The following is a 21171-nucleotide window of genomic DNA, read 5'->3' as shown; positions in this document are numbered from 1 at the left end:
CTGCGATAATAAACCCGATTCTGATTCTGAAATTCCTGCTCACCTCAGCCCGCAGCAGCCGACCCCGCTGTCCCCGCGCGGGAGAACTGCCTCCTAGCTCTGAGTCCTGTACGCCTTATCTTCGCACTGCAATGACAGCGAGCACCAATAGTTTGGAGATAATTACAACAACCAGTTCCTGGGCTGGAGATACTCCAGGGGCGTTTCTATTACTTTTAAGGTGTAATGCAACCACGCCATTCCCAGCTGAGCGCCGACAAGTGAAGGCTACCGGACGGGCAGATGATTCTGGTGTTAAAGGCCGTCTGAACAGAGGAAACAGGGGAAAAGTTTGAACTGTGAGTTTAACGTTTCTGATGAAAAACATAGATTTACAATAGGAAAACATCCGCGCAAATCCCCCAGCGCCCAGAGACAACGTGTATACAAAGCAAGGCCAATGAACTGTTATCTTCAGACGCCAAAAGGGGAGGGTTCAACTGGTGACAGCTGTTCTGACCCAGTTTTATCTTCTCCGGGCCTTTGTCTCTGCGTAAGCTTCATCGCTATACCGCATATTTGTAAAACTGTATTTTGCAATAGGTGTTTGCCCGAGAGCGTTTAAAAGCTGCTTTTGGAATTGGACCTGACTACATACGTCACTGCCATTGATTTGTGCTTTGCTTGCGATGTTGCTTTCCTACACGTCTTTGAATTATTAACAGAGTTGGTTGGAACCAGTTTTGATATCGTGCAGGAGGTTTAACAGTCATAGATGGTAAAGTTGCCGCAAACTGAACTAGGACGAACGTGAAATACAGTTTAAACAAAGATTTAATTATATCCGTTCCATTGTGCGTCAGGTACAGAAATTAATCAGGGGATCATTTGAACTCGCCGCTGGAACCAGTAATTGAAAACCTCGACACCGGAGTGATTATAAACCTACTTTAACAGGTTGGTTTAAAGCCTTGCATCTGAAAGGCGTTAAATTGTGAATGCAGTAGCTACAAATAATGTTGAATCAACTCACAGATTTAATCGGAGTCTCTCCAGACATGCAAAATGTCTGTTGTCAGTCTATGAGATGCAATGATTTCAATTGATGATTTTATTCCTGGACAAGGAGACGGTTCATTTAAACGTTGAAATGATCAATACATCCCTCACGTAAACTAGTTCCCACTATTGATCTAGATGGGGGGGGGGGGAGTCTTGCATTATTTTGAAAGATGTTTTAAAAGTTTGTTAGTATATCGTAGTTGATCATGACTCTGATGTTGCAGGGACTTTTGTTTGGACAATTTGATGGTGAAGTTTATCCTTTCTGAAATGAAATGTCTCAAGAAATAATTCATTAGATTGACCTTTACATGATTTATAGATAATTTCTTGGGGTCCATTCAGTTTCAATAGTTACTTTAACATGACTAAGTAGCATACTTACAAGTATGTATTGGTTTTGAACTCGTTATTTTTGTAAAATTATCAGCCATACAGTTGGATCTCAAGACCACTCTGTCTCTACAAATTTCCCTTTTTCGCACTATTTATTTAATTTAGTTATTTAATTTTATATATCTATACTGTAATTCACAGTTTACTTTTCTCTCTATTACCATGTATTGCATTGTACAGCTGCCACAAAGTTAACAAATTTCATGACGTATTCCAGTGATATTAAACCTGATTGATTCTGATTCTGACAAAGGTTAAATGAATGGAATACTCTTTTCCACAGGTCTAATTGCTCTGCCAGCCTAAACCATCTAACACAAACCAAGTAATGATGTTGTGTGTTATATTGACAGTCCCTATGATTAGGGCTTTACTAAAAATAGGAGTCAGATTAGATTCTTGGAGTCATACAGCATGGAATCAGGCACTTTGGCCCAACTTACTCTTGTCAACTGGGATGCCTGTGCTAATCCTCTTTGCCTTTGTTTGCCCTGTATCCATCTAAACTTTTCCATATGTTTTTCCAGTGGTTGCTAGTGAACCTGCTTCTGTCACCTCCTGAAGAAGTGCAAGTGGATCACTGCTTCACCAGGAAGGAGTGTTTGAGTCCTTGGACTGTGGGCAGAACGGAGTTAGTAGGGAAAATGTTGCAAGTCCTGTGGTCACATGGGAAGGTGCCATCAGAAGGTCAACAGATGAACTAGTAGGTTGCAAAGGGAATTATCTATTCAGAATGCTGAAAGGAAGGAGAGGTGGATATTAGATCTGACGGTGATGTCATGTAACTACAGTGCAGTGGGGTGGAAGGTGAGGTCAGGGAGATGCCTACCCTTGCTCTGGGTGGGTTGGGGGAAAGAGGAAAGGGAATGAGAGCAGAAATGTAAGAGATGGAATAGTTGCAGCTGAGAGACCTCCCAACTATGTGTGGAAAGAAACCAAAGACATCCCAGAAGTATTGTTTTGGAAGTTGTCATCTCTATATCTGATGGAGTTAGGAGAACCAAGGAGAATGGAATGGGACCCTTTCAGGAAGTAGGAAGGAGTGGTGGTCATCAGTAGGCTTGTCATAGATATTGGTCACTAACTGTTACAACCCTAAAACTATTCATTTGAATTCAGATATTATGTTAGTGGTATACACATTTTTGATGGCTTTATATTATTTTGAGTTTTCTAATCTATTTAACTATGCCTGAAATTTTCCATGCTGTACTTTTCAATGAGAGGGCTTGTCCACTTACCCAACAACACCCAATATGCTTTGATTTCCTTATCATCCAGTTCCATCAATCTGAGCATCAAGCAGAATACCGCAATTTCCATTGGTACATATGCTTAATTTTCAGAGAAGAGGTTGAGTCAGGTGGTTACAATTTGTGGGATTTCAGCTATAGGGATGGACTGGAGAAGCTGTGGTGTTTTCCTTGTAGCAGAGAATACTGAGAGGAGATTCGATAAATACATACCAAATTATGTCAGATCGGACAGAGAGACATTCCACAAAAGCAAATAGTTCAAGGATCAATAATCAATATAAGATGTAGAGGCACATGAAGATTTAGTTAGGGATGTGAAGATTTAGTTGAGTGATAATCTGAAATTCACTGCCTTTAGAAAAAAGAGTCAATCCGTACCTTCCTAAGAGAAATGAATGGGTAAATTGTACAAATAAAAATAATATTGGGAATATGAGTTGCAGAGTTCTTGAAAGTGAGTCTGTAGATTATGCAGTCATTCAGAGTTGTGAGTGAAGGCTCCTGTACCTCCTACTTGATTGAGGCAGTGAGAAGAGGGCACATCCTGAGTGATGGGAGTCCTTAATGATGAACGCTGCATTCTTGAGGCATTGCCTTTGGAAGGTGTCCTCAAGGCAGGAGAGGCTAAAGCCCATGATGGAGCAGGCTGAGTTTACAATTTTCTGCAGCTTTTTCCAATCCGGTGCGGTGGCCCCTCCATTCCAGACCAGTTAGAATGCTCTCTGCGGTATATCTGTAGAAATTTACAAGTCTTTGGTGACATACCAATTCTCCTCAAACTCCTAATGAATTATAGCTGCTGTGGTGCCTTCTTTGTAATTGTATTAATATGTTGGACACAGGATAGATCCTCAGAGATGTTGACATCCAGGAACTTGAAACTGCTCACCCTTTCCACTGCTCATCCCTCAATGAGGACTGGTGTGTGTTCCCTCGGCTTCCCCTTCCTCAAGTCCATAATCAATTCCTTGGTCTTACTGATAATGCATACGAGGTTGCAGTTGCAACACCATTCAACCAGCTGATCTAACTCACTCCTGTATACCTCCTCGTCACCATCTGAAATTCTGCCAACAAAAGCTCTATCATTGCCAAATTTACTGATGTACTTTCACCTGTAGTCAGTCACACAGTCAGGAGTGCAGACAAAGTAGAGCAGTGGGCCTAGCACATATTTTTGAGGTGTTGATTGTCAGAGAGGAGTAGATGTTATTTCTGATCCGCACTGTCGGTGGTCTCCCAGTGAGGAAGCCAAGGATCCAGTTGCAGAAGGAAGTTCAGAGGCTAAAGTTTTGGAGCTTTTTGATTAGAACTAAAGGTATGGTTGTATTGCATGCTGAGCTATAATCAATAGGCTTTGCTATTGTCCAGGAGATCCAAGACCAAGTGGAGAGCCAGTGAGATTGCATCCACTGCAGGCATTGATTCTGACCAAGACTAACCTCTCGAAGCACTTCACACAGTATGCATGAATGCAAATGGGCAATAGTCGTTGAGATAGCTTCCCTGCTCTTCTTGGGCACTGGTATGATAGTCATCTTTTAAAGCACATAGGAACCACTGACAGCAGCAGTGAGAGATTGAAGATGTCCTTGGAAAAAGAAGTGGATGGTCAGTCTTTTTCCCAGTGTAAGGGAGTCTAAAACCAGAAGGCATAGATTTAAGGGAAGAGGGCAAAGTTTTAAAAGAGATCTGAAGGGCAACTTTCTGTCAAGAGGATGGTGGATATATGGAACAAACTGCCAGAAGAAATGATAGAGGTGGGTACAATTCAAATGTTTAAAATACATTGAGATAGATACATGGATAGAAGAGGCTTAAAGGTATCTGGAGACAAATGCAAGCACATGGGATTAGTTCAGGGAATAACTTGGTCAGCATGGACAAGTTGAGCTGAAGGACTTTCCTTCCATGCGCTCGACTATTATTTCCATCAGATGGGTTTACAGGATGAAACATGCAGAACAGTAGCATTTTGTAAGCTGGGAGACAAGAGATGGTGAAATGTCCACATCAACATGTAGAAACTCTTTATTGCATGAAAACACATGCTAAGATGCTGCAGTGTAGGGATCCTGCACAATTTGTGTTGAGCGAAAGTCAAGTAGCTCTGAAGTCTCCAATTATTACTGCCCATTAGGCCGCTGGCTGGCATTTAGGATAGTAATGAAGGTCCTCCAGCTTTGTCACACACAGCTATAGAATGCTTCTTCATTTTTGTTTCCATAACTATTTTTTTGACCAGTCAGGGTTGTTAGGCCTGAGTTGATCCCCAGAACCTGGAGGACCAGTGGACCACTCTTAGTTTGGCCTCTGCCCGTTGACCTGTTTGGCATGGGTGACCCTTCCAAGAGCCAAAGCGTAAAGTGCTGACTCCTGCCAACATAGCTCTCCAGATGATTGAGGCATGCAAGCCTCCAAACAAGGTTGTGGTCATTTTGAAGGTTAAGTCTCTAAGGATCTTGAAATAACTGGTCACCGAGTAAAAGTAGCAGGCACAGTCATGGACTGAGGTGAGTACTGAATCCAATGACTGCTGGTTTCTGCTTAAGGATCTCTGAGCAGTAGGGTAGATTTGAGCATCCATTGGAAGAAAGAGGTAGAGGGCCCTTGAGCTCAAGGACACACAGAATAAGTTGGAAATAAAACTTAAATGTGAGAATGTGGTTCAGGAAACCATTCTAGAAAAAGTTTATAATGACCTCAAATTTGAAGTCAAGTCTGTGGAAACAACAACTCCTATCTACCAACAACCATATTTCTTTGTGCACCCTTCTCACGCAGCTTTCCAACTGCGACAGACATATCACACCTTGTCACACACTCATTAATTCTTTTCCTTTTCTCTTGGAATAAGAAGATGCACAAAGCTGCAGCATCTGACTGCCAGAGGCTCTACACACTATCAGCATCAACTGCTTGGGGTGTGGAGATCTCCAAGTCTAAGAAGGGGGCGATCAGCCATCTTCTTTGCACTTGTTTTCATGAGTTAAAGGAACATTAAGAATTAAAGCTGGGATTGCAGGCTCACATATCATGAACAGGTGTTAATGGTGACTTCCTTTCTCTGAACGTTTTGGGTTTTGGGGTTTTCATACAATTGAACAGCTTGTTTTGCTTGTTTATCTGGCACTGTAATGAAGAAATTTGAGCTTATAACTTATGGATTGTGTTCATTATATAAACAGATAGAGAAATGCAAAATAATTACACACCCTCACTGTTTATTTTAGTAAGTATTTTAATGTAATTATTTTAACACACCGAACAACTGCTACATTTTTCTCTGTAAATTATCATCATTTATTGAAAAGCAATAACCACTGGCAAAGGTAAGTGTTCTGAAATATCGTGATCCAATAGATCAAGGAATACGTCATTGATATTTTTTATTAGATAGGCAGACAAATTGCATTATATACTGTATACTCGCTATGTTATCGCATCTTACATAAAGACATAGAAACCTGGTTTGCCTCAGGGTCAGTATCAGCTATGAAAGTAAAATAAAGCAGAACTGCTGGAGATCTGAAATAAAAAAAATGTTAGAAACACTCAGTAGGTCAAACAACATCTGTGGAAAGAGAAGCATGGTGAATTTTCAAGTCCGAGTCCCTTCGACAGAACTCAAGGCGATTTTTCTTTACCTGAAATGTTAACTCAGTGTGTACTACTTAAACAAATATTTTTCCTTGTGGCAGAATCACTTTGCCTGGGCATTAAATTTCATCTTTCACATGTCGTCCCATTCCTTAAAGTTGTCTATGCCTTTCTGCCATCCTTTAGTATTCTCTTACCATATTACACCTCCAGGCTTAGTATCAGCTGCAGAGTATCAATCCTTAGTCAAGTTATTCACATAGGTCAAGAAGCATTGACCCATTTCAGCACATAACTGTACAACAAGTAATACAGGAAATATCCTACTGGTGCCTAATAGGTATTATCCAGATAGAAGTTAAACACTCTCATTATTTCTGTTGCCAAAGGAAAAGGCTGTATTTCAGAATTGCTACAACAGCAAATGGAAATGTACAGGACATAGTGCTCAGCAATGAAATATTACTTCCTAATAACAGGGATATTTCCAGAACTTAAACACGTTCAGCTTAATAAAAACGGCTTTTCATTTCATTCAAGGTTAAGCGATTTATTGCATTCAAAAGATGGTCATAAATCTAATTTAATCACAAATAAAACCAATAGAGAGTAAAGAGCTATTCACCCAGAGTGTAATTACAACATGGAACTTAATTGAAAGATGGTAGATTGAAGAAATACTAAGAACATTCTTTATCTCTGGAGTACTTTAGTGTTCAGAACATGAGGTTACTTTACTTTAATAATTGGTTAAGAAGCAAAAAAAAATTTATTGCAGACAGTGTTAAATGGATAATTATTCGAATAAGCTGCCTTCCATATCTGAAAACTACAATTGACTAAGAATCAATCATTTATAATCTCTAGGATATTTGGATGTGAGGCTATTATATCATCCTTTACTCTGACCAATTGCTGGCAAAATGCATTTTTAAATGCATTTCTATGAAGTTCTTGTCCCAGTTAATTCAAAAACAATATACAGTTAGGGCCAATTTAGCCTGTCCTTCAGTCTGAAGGATTGAATTATTCTGGAGTAATTTTGCTCTTGCCGTCAAGCAGGATAGTGATGACCAGCTGAGAGGACCATTAAATAGGTCAAGAAATAAATATTCATACCATTTAACTGTGTACATTTCATAATTTTCTGTCAAATGCTCTCCTCCTCCGCCCCTGCTTTTAGCTGACTGTGCTTCCATCCACGCGATTCTCTTCCAAATTCCCATTTCTTGTGAATAAGTCTTGACAGTGGTTTTGCAGGTGAAATCAAGCCGACCACATGTGCAGAATCCTTGTCTAAACCAATTCACGGTGACAAGGAGAAGGTAGGCTAGCCACCAGTTGTGTTTTCTATGGCAAGCCTCTCTGGTCCATACAGGTCAAGAGTAGAAACTTTTTAAGACATGTGACCATAAGATATAGGAGAAGAATTAGACCATTTGGCCCATCGAGTCTGCTCTACCATTTCAGCATGGTTGATCCAATTTTCCTCTCAGCCCCAATCTCCTACCTTCTCCCCATATCCTTTCTTGCCCTGGCCAATCAAGAATCTGTCACCCTCTCCCTTAAATATACACGAAGACTTGGCCTCCACAGCTGCTTATGGCGAAGAATTCCATAGATCCACCACTCCCTGGCTAAAGAAATTCCTCCTCATCTCTGTTCTAAAAGGACACCCCCTATTCTGAGGCTATACTCTCTGACCTTGGACTCTCCCACCATAGGAAATATCCTCTCCACATCCGCTCTATCAAGGCCTTTCACCATTCAATAGTTTTCAGTGAGGACACCCTTCATTCTTCTGAATTCCAGTTTATTTATTTTTTATGTCTGTAGAATGGATGCTAAATATCTCAATGACAAATAAATAACACACCTCTCTTCAACAGCATGGATAATTATTCTTAGAGTATTGTAGATGTTTTCATATACTGTAAAGGCAAATGATATTTATATCTTCTATACGAGGAATTATTGTTAGTCATTCCTGCTATCAAACTGAAGCAAGCACTCCAATATGCTCACCTTTGTTAAAGATCAGGCTTATTAAGAAGTAATTAGCTTATCATAAAAATTACTTATGTTAACAGATATTGTAGATGGCTTCTTCTCTTCCCTTTCAAATCTCCTGTAACAAGAGTTTCATTATCACTAACAACACACAATGCTGGAGGAACACAGCAGGTCAGTCAGCATCTCTGGAAATGAATAGATAGTCGATGTTTTGTCAGGACTGAGAAGGAAGGGAGAAGAAACCAGAATAAAAAGGTAGAGGGGGAGGGGTGTAAATACTGGAACTCCCTACCCAGCAGCATTGTGGCACCAGCCACACCAAAGATGTAGCAGAATGTATCTCATCATCTCCTTCTCAATAACAATTAGAAATGGACAGTAAATGCTGGCCTTGCTGACCATCCTCTATCTTGAAAGTGACTTTACAAGTTTATTTTGTGGAAAAGGCAACTAAACTCTGGAATTACGAATTTCCCTATTTCTCTACCTTTAAAGCTTACTTCAGACTGATTTCTTGAACATGCTATATTTCACATGATTTACTGTCTACCTTTATTTTGGTTAAAGGGGTCGACTTTATTCTTCTGAGAAGTGCGGAAAATATTTTTACCACATTAAAAAAGTTGTTATTAATGTCATTTCATTGTTGTGCCAATTGCAATAAAATAACGTTGACAATGCAGTTTTATATAATATGGTTTGAATTATACATTTAGAATAGCAAATCAAGTCATTTTTGTTTCTTTCCCTTTAAGGTGGATGCTATATTAATAACTTCATACTTTCTACATTTGGAATACAAGGGAACGTAATAAATTGGAAAAATGAATTTGACTTGATTGCCATGAAGACTGGTAACTTGCAGGCATCTGAGAGTCACTTGAACAATGCAAGTAACAACCCGCCAGTTGCCAGTTCTATCGGTCTGTTGTCACAAAAGCTACAATATGTAATGGAAGTTTCAGGCAGTGATGACCATCCCCCATCATCAGTGGTCAGAACTAGCAGCATTTCTAGGTTAGTTTCTGTAGTTATTAAATACTCTCAATGTGTAGGAAAAAAATGAGATTTATATGTGATGCAAAGTTCAGCTCATGATCCCACAGGTGACGTCAGTGTCAACAGTAATCAGAAGATTGGGTGATACTAAATTCACGAGATTCCCGTCTGTTCTGCACAGAAGGCAAAGCTGATTTCCCACCACTATTGTTTGCTCTTGTACAAAATGTGTCACCCTTTGGAAGGGCATCCAACTGAGTGAATCAGAATTCAATCCCATTTTCCTGCTAAGTTATTTCCCATCCAAGGTGAGTATTCAAGATCAGAAGAACAAGCTACTATTTCCCCCTTTCCCTGCCATCCTTCCATATTAAGATCCCATTCAGAGTACCCTAACCACAATATTTCATGGAGAATGAAGTGATAGATCCAAGGGGGATATATCACCAAAACTTGAATTTGTACAACTTTGATCATCAGGGGCTGATCGGGAGATAGGAACTCCTGCAAAGAGATCGTCAGCTAACATCAGCCCTCATTCAGTCGTGCTGGTGGCCCTTCCCTCACGTGTTCTGCCTCCAGTCCATTCCAGGTGCCACACACAGTAAAAACCTGAGCTCACAAATGGATCCGATCCTGGATGCCCGTACAGTTCGCAGCAGGCAATTGTTCTCGGAACATCTTCTCTATTAAATATCAACAAACAAAGTTTCACGTACAACAAGTTGGAGGAATTCAGCAGGTCGGGCAGCGTCCATGGAAACGAGCAGTCAACATTTCGGGCCGAGAGCCTTTGTCAGGACTGAAGGGGGAGGGGGCACGGGCCCTATAAAGCAGGTGGGGGGAGGGTGGGAAGGAGAAGGCTGGTAGGTGCCAGGTGAAATACCAGTAAGGGGAAAGATCAAGGGGTGAGGGAGGAGATAGGCAGGAAAGGTGAAGAAGGAATGTAAGGAGAAAGCACTATGGGTAGTAGAAGAAGGCAGAATCATGAGAGAGGTGATAGGCAGCTGGAGGAGGAGGCAGAGTGAAACTGGGATGGGGGAAAGGAGAGGGAGGGAATTACCGAAGTTGGAGAATTCAATGTTCATGCCAAGGGGCTGGAGACTACCCAGACGGTATATGAGGTGTTTGAACAACAAACTACAAAGTTTGTAGTTCAGTTCCTCAACCCTTACTCTCCTGAGGTGGACCGCTATCTTCACCTCACACAAGGGCTGAGACACCCCAGATTTCCCCACCTCGCCTCGACAAGTATGATGGTATCTTGGCCCTCTGCTTGCGATCATGCATGCACGCAACCATCGCAAGTAGAGGCAGGAGTGAGGGACTGCTGAGCTGACATCCGAGTGGTAAGAAGAGAGGAAGGAAAGATGAGAGTGTGCTTGGCAGAAGAGCAAGAGGTGTGCCGTAGTGGCTGAATTCTGAGGAATGTGATGGAGGGGAGGCAGTTTGTGCGAGCTGTGTGGGCCTAGAGGAAAGGAGCATCCTGAGTTGCCTTAATGGAAGTGAAATCCATACCATCGTTCACTGCTATGCTAATTGGCCTTTTATGGTATGAACCCTCAGCCTGGAGATACCATTGACTTTGACACCTGCATCGACACTGCTTCATTCTGGCCTCATGGACATCTTTGTGGACCCTGTTCATTTATCTCACTACCTCCAATGGAATTTAGGGAAATGGTTTTGAAATGTGGTTCAGGGTGTGGAGCAAACCTTTTACGTGCTGGCCTTATACAGTCAGGATGTAAGACTTTGCTCTAAGTAGGTCTTGGAACTTGCACGTGTGTTTTCAATCAGGCAAGGAGATTAGCAGGGCAGCTCACTAACATTGGAATTAGAGTCCGAATCTGAATTAAATTGAGACTGGGATATTATATCATAGATTTCATTATCCATGGACGGCGCCATCATTTACCTATAATAGTTAACGAAAAGATAAGGTACAAATCAAAGGCAGTGTGTGTTTTTGTGGAAGAGGTATAAAGCTGTAAATGACAGCAACACTGAGAAGGTGGCTACAAATCTCACCCTGGCTTGTGCAGTGTCGGCACACAAACGGAATCAGCCAATTGTATAGAGGGTTTTTTGTTGTGGAGGCTAATAACTTCCCCTTTTCATTATCTCCTCTGAGTATGACGCAAGTGGATCTTGCTATTGGCAGGTTATGGAAGGTCCAATTAATAGTGAAGGAACAGAAGGGACATCTGTTTAGAAGGGTGGCACAGTAGCACAGCAGGATAGCGCAGTGGCAGAACCATCAGTGCATCATTCTACAGCCCTACTGATCACCGGTCAGGGTTCAATTCCCACCACTGCCTGTAAGGAGTTTGTACTTCTCCCTTTGACTGAGTGGGCTTCCTCCGGGGGGCTCCAGTTTCCTCCAATGTTCCAAAGACATCGTTTAGAGTGAGTGAGTTGTGGGAATGCAATCTTGACAACAGTGGCAGGCTTTCTTGCTGATTTGATTTGATACAAAGAACACATTTCACTTTTGATGTTCATGCGACAAATAAAGCGAATCTTCACAATCTTTATCTTTCTTCCTAATTGACATCCTCCGATCTTACTGTAGGTTACTCATTTTGTTTTACTCATTGAGAAAGAGCGCAGAATAGGCCTTTCCGGGCCTTCGAGCCACAGTGCCCCCCCCCCCCCCCCCCAATTTAATCCTAGCATAAGCAAGGGACAATTTACAATGACCAATTAACCTACCAACCGGTACGTCTTTGGACTGTGGGAGGAAACCAGAGCACCCATGGAGAACGCAGGCGGTCATGGGGAGAACGTACAAACTTAGTCGACGGCAGGAACTGCACCTGGGTCGCTGGGACTGTAAAGCATTATGCTAACCACTACGCTACCCTGCCACTCTGTGTGCTGATTAAGGACAGGAAAGAGCAAAGAGCTTAGGAAGGTCACTCCAGAGCCTCTTTCTAGGTTTGCCAGCGCTCATAAAAAGACATAAGTAAAAATAAACAAGGATTTGATATTATCTCACATCATGGTATATCATATCACATGAAAGCCATGTTAATGCAATCATATTGTTTGTCCTCAAGACTGAATGTATACTCTTTTTCTTTTCCTCATTGGAATAATGTCACTGGGGGCCCCAAGCTTCTTGTGCGCCTTGCTGTCACCTGTATGACTCAGTTGGATGCACCTGGAAATATAGCTTAACATGGAGTTATCAGACCAGTTTTGTTGAGTCAGGAACAATAAAATATATTTCTGCCCACTTATTTTATCAGATGGTGAGAGTGCTACTGTGAAACAAATGTGTTGAGAAAAATATTCAGTCGTGCACTGTGTCTGTTAAAACATTTAGGTTGTGCCTTGCACTACAATAGCCCAAGTATCCCCACAGACAGGGCACAATTGAATATTGTTCAGGACATTGTATGGTTTGATCCCCCAAATCCAGTAACATCTGGGTGCTCTCCATGAATTAATACTTTAACAGATTTACCACAAACTCTTCTTGGATCCAACCAAATGTCAGTTTTAACTAAATTTATTCAGTTACCTGAAGTTACATCCCATATAATTTACTGATTGAAAATCCAGTGAGTCTTCTGCTGTAGGTATTTAATCTAAAGATCCCACGATGCTCCAGATAATCTATACCCTCTCAGGAAAGTTACAGAAATACTTTAAATCCTTTTGGCCGTTGAATCTGCACGGTGGTCTGCGAAATTCCCCCTTCGAGTATGTATCCAAAATTTCCCTTTGAAATCTGCTTCCACTTTGCTTTTAGGCAACACATTTTAGAGTATTTGTTGTGTATTTAGAGAGAAAAAAAATCTTCGGTTGTTATGCCTCATATCATTGTGGTGCCTAGAATTGGACTCAATCCTCCAGCTGTGGCTTATTGGGCTATTTGTACTGGAATGTTAAATAGCCCTTGTGGCCAGTTTGTTTTACATATGTATTTACTTTCTTTGTCTTTGAGTCAGGGGATGGGAGAATGAATTGTAAAGTTGGCTGTCAATTCACTAAACTGGCTTTAGAAACAGTCATTGCAAGATAGTCAGTGACCCGGGCAGATGCATTGTGAAATTTAAGCCATCATTTTTAATTAAAGAAAATAATTGTCAAGCCTATTTCTTTTCATTCTGTGTAGTGATATTCCAATCTGCAGAATTTGCCATGAACCGAGCGATAAGGAAAGCCTGCTGTCCCCATGTGAATGTTCAGGGACTCTGGGGGCTATTCATCGCAGCTGCCTGGAGCAGTGGCTGGCCGCTTCCTGTTCCAGCCACTGTGAACTGTGCCACTTCGAATTTGCTCTGGAACGAACGTCAAGGCCAATCTCAGAGGTAACCTACACAGCAACATTGACTAAGAAAGGATAAAGCAGACTAACGTGTGAAAGTATGAAATCTGATGTGTGGTGTCCAGTCACGCTGGACTCAAAATGATGCAGCAAAAGAACAGTACAGCGGATACAGATTTTCTAAATGCTTGGAATACTCAGCAGGTCAGGTAGCATCTGAACGACTCATCTCCACTTCAACTATGTGTCATAATGAGTCAGATTTGCCGCTAGCTCTGATTTCCACCCCCCTTCCCCTACCCTGTACTGACCGCTAAACTGGGTGGTCAAGTATGGATGGAACTCTTCTCGATCCAATCATCCATTGGCTTTCTATCACAGCTGCTTTGCAGCCTCAGAGGGGTACATTGTGATTTGTAACACCAAATGTTATAATGCAGCATGTTAAAATTAGAACATGTTATAACTCACTATCTAAATGATGCCCTAGTCTTATGTACCATTTGCTTTGATGTGAACACTAGCATGAGATACGTACCAAATACGTACAAAATACAGTAGATTTTCTGTAAGTTTGCCCTTAGGCACACAGCGTGACATCACGCTCTTTGATCACTCAGTCCGTGCTAACCATCAAACACTCAAATTACATCAGTCCCATTTTCTTCTCACTGCATTGCCTTCACCTGCTTCCTAACTTCTACCACATAAGGGCAATTAACAATGGGCAATCAACTCGTGAAGCTGCACGTCTTTGGGATGTGAAAAGATCCCGGGGTCAAAGGGAGGACATACAAAATCCACACTGAAGATCCCTGTGACCACCGTGGTCCTCCTGGTGACAGGGAATCAGGATTGAAGCAACACTCTGTTAGCTGCACCACTGGGCTCCCCCCACTGTCTCACTGCACTAAAGACATATTGGTAATCCAGGATATTATTGGTTATTATTTCCATATAATTAATCAACAATACTAAAGTATACTATTCAATATTTATGTGTGCTTTCCAGTGGCTGATAGATCCTACACTACAACATACAAGGAGAATGCTATATGGAGACATTATCTGTTTTCTCTTCATTACGCCATTGGCTACATTGTCAGGTTGGCTGTGTGTCCAAGGAACTATTGACCATTTCTACTTCAGTAGCAGCATAGAAGCAGTTGGACTTCTTATCCTTTCAGCTGTGCTAATTACCATTTACATCCTCTGGACGACTGTAAGTAGATAACATCAACATGTATTTCATATTTCAGTATTTGTACCGTATGTGCAGAATGGTGGCTCAGCAGGTGGGGCTGTTGCTTTGCAACTCCAACCAACTCAGGTTTGACCCAGAATCTGGGATTTGTGGAGCTTACAGATCCTCCTTGTGACAATGTAGGTTTGCCTCGGGTGCTCCAGTTTATTCCAAATCATTACTCCAGTAGATGATCAGCCATGATCTCAGAATGGCGGTGCAGGCTCGAAGGGCCAAATGGTCTACTTCTGCATCTATTGTCTATTGTCTATTGTCAAAGAGGTGTTGATTAGTAGACTAATTGGCCACTGTAAATTACTCTGATGTAATTAAGTGGCAGGACAATTGGGAGACTGGACAGACACACGAGTAGAAAGCAAAAGGGAAATAGGATCAACGGGATTGTGGTGAGTGCTTCCATATATTTGATGGGCTGAATGTCCTTCCTTCATTGGCATAGGAAACACAAGTGGCAGTCTGGGTCTTTGTGTTCCCCATTTAAAAAAACTACAATTATATTCTTATATCTTCTCTTTGCCAGTCTCTATCATTCACCCTCTCATAGATACAATATAAAACACGAGGTGAGATTGATTTCGGGAAAGCGATGCCACGGGCTACAGTGGATTTTCAAATATTGCTAAGTAGAAGCGAACAATGCAATTTACAAAAGTCTAGTCTACTGATAACGTACGATACTAACCAACAATCTAATGATTTTTTTTTTCTTGGCTCTAGGCTTCTTTCCGATACCATGTGCGCCTGCTGAAAGAGTGGAGACGGACCAACCAGAAGGTTAAACTGCTTATTCCCAGATCGCAAGTATCCTTCAGCAACCAGCCAAACCTCATAACTCAAAACTCAAGTATTATCATTTCTAAAGAGACTATAGTCTAACTTTACTAGGAACTGCCTTGAATGTTCTGCAGCTGAAAGAGGGACCAAACTTGTAAGTTACAGAAAATAATAACGCAAAGATGAGCTGATGTTATACCACAACTTTTCAATGAACTAGGCTTGTTAGTAAGCATCCTGCTACTTTGCTTGATTGCGGACTATTTGTTATAATCAGTTAATGGAAAACGAGACAAAGATCACTGTTACAACTGGTGGTAAATCAATGCTTCTTTGTACCTTTTATTGTCCACCTTGAGAGTTCTTCTGTAATTTAGCTGAGCACATTGATGGGTTTTGAATTAGCTGATAAAATTAAAGCAACTTTCTCATGGCGAAAATTAAAATGACCAGATAGGAAGTAACTCTCTCACTCTGTTATATTAATTTTAGATGCTATATTTCTTTAATGAGGATCTTGCTGGAATTGAATCATATTGTGCTGTAGACTTAGCACTGGTGGGATCTTGTTGCTGCTGACTACGGTGCTTCAGGACACATGAACTACTCAATCTCTAGGGCTTTTAGAATTTATAGTGTGCCACAACCAAGTAATGAGCAAAAAAAAATTGTTAATGGGTTCATTGTACTCCTGGGTTGTCAAATACATTGTCCTTGAAAACTTAAAAACTAGATTTGCTTATTTTTTAATAACTATTGAACTTCAGAATATCATTTTAATACAAACTATACAACCAACTACCATAACTGTTAATCTTCCATTGTGATATTGTTTTCAGTTTTCTGAGTTTTGACAATTTTATTATTAAGAAATGTTTAGGTTTTGCTGCCTGTTGAAATGTAAAAAAAAAATGAAATTGCCAGACTTGTAAAACAATAAAAAATAATGTGACACAGTGGAATATTTTGTACGTGTGAATAATAACTGGAAACTGAAATACATTTATTTTCAATAGATGATTAATATAGGTGTGGAAAGTATAAATTACAGCAGCAATTTAACTTCAAACCGATGTTTAGACTGAAAACCAAATTTATGAATACACATACTGAATCTACAACTGACAAGGTGCACTTTAAGATCATAGAAATAGGCCATGTGCTAAAGCTTAATTGAAGTGTCCCTATCTGCCAACTAACAGGCTATGCACTTCAGAGGAAGTAAAGGGATCACTTTGCAAATTCAGAATTATTCATCTAATCTCAGGCACCAGTAGCCCTTAAAGTAACTTCTTAGATTATCACAGGAGTTATACCACATACTCTAGGTAATCAGAATGGAATTAATTGGATTATACTCTCAAAGTTCAAATGTTGGAAGTCAAAGTAAATTTTTTATCTAAATACATATGTCACCATATACAACCCTAATTTTCTTTTCCTACTGTGAATACTCAGCAAATCTATAGAATAATAACTATATCAGGATCAATGAAGAATCACCCAGAGTGCAAAAGACAACAAACTGTGCAAATGCATATATAAACAAATACCGTAGCAATAAATAACAAGAACAAGACATAATGAGACAGAAACCTTAAAGAGAGATCATTGGTTGTGTGATCATCTCAATGATGGGGTGAGTGAGTGTAATTTACCCCTTAAGACCATAAGATATAGGAGCAGAAGTGGGTCATTCAGCCCATTGAGTCTGCTCTGCCATTCAATCATGGGCTGATCCAATTCTTCCAGTCATCCCCACCCCTGCCTTCTCCCCATGCCCTTTGATGCCCTAGCTAATCAAGAATCTATCTATCTCTGCCTTAAATGCACCCAATGACTTGGCCTCCACAGTCGCTCATGGCAATAAATTACAGTTTTACCACCCTCTGACTAATTTCTCCACATCTCAGTTCTAAATGGACGTTCTTCAATCCTGAAGCTGTGCCCTCTTGTCCTAGAATCCCCTACCAGGAGAAATAACTTTGCCATATCTAATCTGTTCAGGCCTTTTAATATTTGGAATGTTTCTATGAGATTTCCCCCTCATTCTCCTGAACTCCAGGGAATACAGCCCAAGAGCTGCCAGATGTTCCTCATACGGTAACCCTTTCATTCCTGGAATCATTCTTGTGAATCTTCTCTGAACCCTCTCCAAAGTGAGTATATCCTTTCTAAAATAAGGAGCCCAAAACTGCACACAATACTCCCAAGTGTGGTCTCACAAGTGCCTTATAGAGCCGCAACATCACATCCCTGCTCTTATATTCTATACCTCTAAAAATGAATGCAAACATTGCATTCGCCTTCTTTACCGCCGACTTAAACTGGAGGTTAATCTTTAGGGTATCTTGCACAAGGACTCCCAAGTCCCTTTGTATCCCTGCATTTTGAATTCTCTCCCCATCTAAATAATAATCTGTCTGTTTATTTCTTCTACCAAAGTATATGACCATGCACTCTCCAACATTGTATTTCATTTGCCGCTTCTTTGCCCATTCCCCTAAACTAAGTCTCTCGGCAGGCTCTCTGTTTCCTCAACACTACCCGCTCCTCCACCTATCTTTGCACCATCAGCAAATTTAGCCACAAATCCATTTATCTCATAGTCCAAATCATTGACATAGATTGTAAAAAGCAGTGGTCCCATCTCTGCCTCCTGTGGAACTCCACTGGTAACCAGCAGCCAGCCAAAATAGGATCCCTTTATTCCCACTGTTTCCTGCCAATGAGCCAATGCTCCACCCATGCTAATAACTTCCCTGTAATTCCATAATTCCATGGGCTCTTATCTTGCTAAGCAGCCTCATGTGCAGTACCTTGTCAAAGGCCTTCTGAAAATCCAAGTACACCAGATCTACTGCATCGCCATTGTCTACTCTGCTTGTAATTTCCTCAGAAAATTGCAGTAGGTTTGTCAGGCAGGATTTTCCTTTCAGGAAACCATGCTGGCTTTGGCCTATCTTATGTGCCTCCAGGTACTCCGTAATCTCATTTCTAACAATCCATTCCAACAACTTCTCAACCACTGACGTTGGGCTAACAGGTCTATAGTTTCCCTTTCTGCTGCCTCCCAACCTTCTTAAATAGCAGAATAACAATTGCAGTTTTCCAGTCTTCCGCTACAATGCCGGAATCTATCGATTCTTGAAAGGTCATCGTTAAAGCCTCTGCAAGCTCTTCCAGCTACTTCCTTCAGAACTCAAAGGTGCATTCCATCAGGTCCAGGAGATTTATCCCTTTTTGTTCAAGAGCCCGACGGTTGACGGGTAGTAACTGTTCTTGAATCTGGTGGTTGGTGCAAGTCCTGAGGCTCTTGAACCTTCTACCTGATGGTGGCAGTGAGAAAATAGCATGACCTGTGGGGTGGGGATCTCTGATGATGGGTGCTGCTTTCTTATGACAGTGTTACATATAAATGCACTCAATGTTTGCGAGGGCTTTACCTGTGTTGTACTGGGCTGAATCCACTACCTTTTGTCGTGCAAAAGGTAAAGTCCTCATGGGCGTTATTGGATTAACTGTGGCTTTATTTGGGATTGCAGTAAGGCATAAACTTCGGGAAATAACTTGAAAATTCTGTTACCCTGGGGCTTTGAATCCAATACGTAAGACGCATGGGTCAAGATGGGTGAAAGACTTGCTGAACTTAGTTACCCATAAAATTAGAAATACTTGCGATGGGTACCAGTCCCATGCATTGCATTCAAAGTTAAGATATCATCAGACACACATTTTCTCAGATGCTTCTGTCGATTTTGCAAGCATACTTCATACATGGAGCTGTGACACTTAGACAGATATGGGTGACTTGTACAATCTGATAGGTTAGCCAAAGAACGTGGTGGTGGATTATCACTTGCTCAAAGGGGATGACTAATAGGTAAAGAGGGAAGCTGTCTCATTTGTACAATCAGTTCAGCACCAAGTGGATGCTGCTCCCAGCCAGGAATTGCTGAGCACGAGGCAAGTTCGATCCTTCCTATTTTTTCTGGGTGTCAGAGTCTCAGGTGAAACACATGCACGTTACTGAACAATATTCTAGAAGACACTCACATACACAAGTGGGACATTGCCAGTACTCCCCATGAACTGATCGTGTTGTGCTACTTGGGCATCTAAAGAGCTTCAGCAAAGACACATCAACTACTAGTTAATGCTCAAACTTGGTAAGGATTTTAAAGAAGCAGTACTGTGTTGATAACATGTCTTAGAATATGCCGAGCATTGGAACTGTAAAGCACAGTCTTAATACTGAGTACTGTGAGGTAATAATTTAATCTGTCGGCAATTTGAGTAGCATGGTGTATAAGATAATACAGATGGGTGATTGGACAGGACAACGTTAGACTTCCATGGTTCTCTATAACTGTGACCAGTATGATAGGTCTAAGGTTAGGTTAAAGTGTCATTCCCCTGTCTTGTATGTTGTCACATTTTGCTGGTCAGGAAAGAGGCTTGGGGTGTTTCTGAAGCTTTGCATCCCACCTGAGCGAGAGAAGAAGTATCCTTATGTAAGCAGGGCAGCAGTGTGGAAGTTGTGGTAAGGCAAGGGTTAAAGAAAATGTCCAGGCAAGCATTGCCCAGAGCAGCTGTAGTCACACAGGGCCTTTGAAGTGAGACTGCTGGAGACACATCTGCTTACTCAGAGGAGATAGACTGGGTTGACAGCGGCACTGTGTACTCAAGCCAGAAGAGTGAGGTCTCTGTCGTGAGACTTTTCAGGAAGGTTTTCCTCTTGCATTTGTACAGGGCCCTGGTGAGACCACACCTGGAGTATTGTGTACAGTTTTGGTCTCCAGGGTTAAGGAAGGACATCCTGGCTGTAGAGGAAGTGCAGCGTAGATTCACGAGGTTAATTCCTGGGATGTCTGGACTGTCTTACGCAGAGAGGTTAGAGAGACTGAGCTTGTACACGCTGGAATTAAGGAGATTGAGAGGGGATCTGATTGAAACATATAAGATTATTAAGGGATTGGACAAGATAAGAGGCAGGAAATATGTTCCAGATGCTGGGAGAGTCCAGTACCAGAGGGCATGGTTTGAGAATAAGGGGTAGGTCATTTAGGACAGAGTTAAGGAAAAACTTCTTCTCCCAGAGAGTTGTGGGGGTCTGCAATGCACTGCCTTGGAAGGTAGTGGAGGCCAATTCTCTGGATGCTTTCAAGAAGGAGCTAGATAGGTATCTTATGGATAGGGGAATCAAGGGATATGGGGACAAGGCAGGAACCGGGTATTGATAGTAGATGATCAGCCATGATCTCAAAATTGCGGTGCAGGCTCGAAGGGCCGAATGGTCTACTTCTGCACCTATTGTCTATTGTCTAAAACATAGTGTCCCTTTACACAATAAGGGGTGCCAGAGACAGACGAGATAGGAATACAGAAAGATGTGAAATACTCCCAGCAAGTAAGGGACAATGGCTTTACTAAATTCAATGTGTCAGCTTGTAGCTCCTATTGACTTTTGAATCTCTCTTGTGAATGATGATTGATCCTGCAAGTAAGGAATTCAAATACAAACAATTTACCAAATGGTCAATTTCTGT

General features: G+C 41.3%; 1 protein-coding gene across 4 annotated transcripts; it reads left to right on the top strand.

The window, feature by feature from the left end:
• Positions 1 to 224: 224 nt before the first annotated feature.
• On the top strand, positions 225 to 16578 carry LOC140718825 (E3 ubiquitin-protein ligase MARCHF3). Of its 4 annotated transcripts, none has more exons than XM_073033018.1 (6): positions 225 to 338; positions 843 to 936; positions 9062 to 9323; positions 13432 to 13627; positions 14597 to 14806; positions 15566 to 16578. In XM_073033018.1, the coding sequence occupies exons 3-6, from the start codon at positions 9151 to 9153 to the stop codon at positions 15722 to 15724; spliced, it is 738 nt and encodes a 245-aa protein (XP_072889119.1). In that variant the 5' UTR covers positions 225 to 338; positions 843 to 936; positions 9062 to 9150; the 3' UTR covers positions 15725 to 16578. The 4 variants fall into 4 exon arrangements, with proteins under 4 accessions (XP_072889119.1, XP_072889121.1, XP_072889120.1 ...); XM_073033019.1 differs by lacking the exon at positions 225 to 338 and adding an exon at positions 598 to 757; XM_073033020.1 differs by lacking the exon at positions 225 to 338 and having other exon boundaries at positions 587 to 936; positions 13450 to 13627.
• The last annotated feature ends 4593 nt before the right edge of the window (positions 16579 to 21171 follow it).

The sequence above is a fragment of the Hemitrygon akajei genome, chromosome 30, assembly GCF_048418815.1.
Source record: "Hemitrygon akajei chromosome 30, sHemAka1.3, whole genome shotgun sequence".
In the NCBI taxonomy this organism is placed as follows: Eukaryota; Metazoa; Chordata; class Chondrichthyes; order Myliobatiformes; family Dasyatidae; genus Hemitrygon; species Hemitrygon akajei.
The sequence above is the reverse complement of the archived record's forward strand: the minus strand, read 5'-3'. Positions and strand labels throughout refer to the sequence as shown.

What these genes read in the sequence shown, in the direction of transcription:
- LOC140718825 (XM_073033018.1), top strand. Translation starts at nt 9,151, where the DNA reads ATGAAGACTGGTAACTTGCAGGCATCTGAGAGTCACTTGAACAATGCA. An exon ending in AGAACTAGCAGCATTTCTAG is followed by an intron (nt 9,324 to 13,431) that starts GTTAGTTTCTGT and finishes CATTCTGTGTAG; the next exon opens with TGATATTCCAATCTGCAGAA. An exon ending in CGTCAAGGCCAATCTCAGAG is followed by an intron (nt 13,628 to 14,596) that starts GTAACCTACACA and finishes TGTGCTTTCCAG; the next exon opens with TGGCTGATAGATCCTACACT.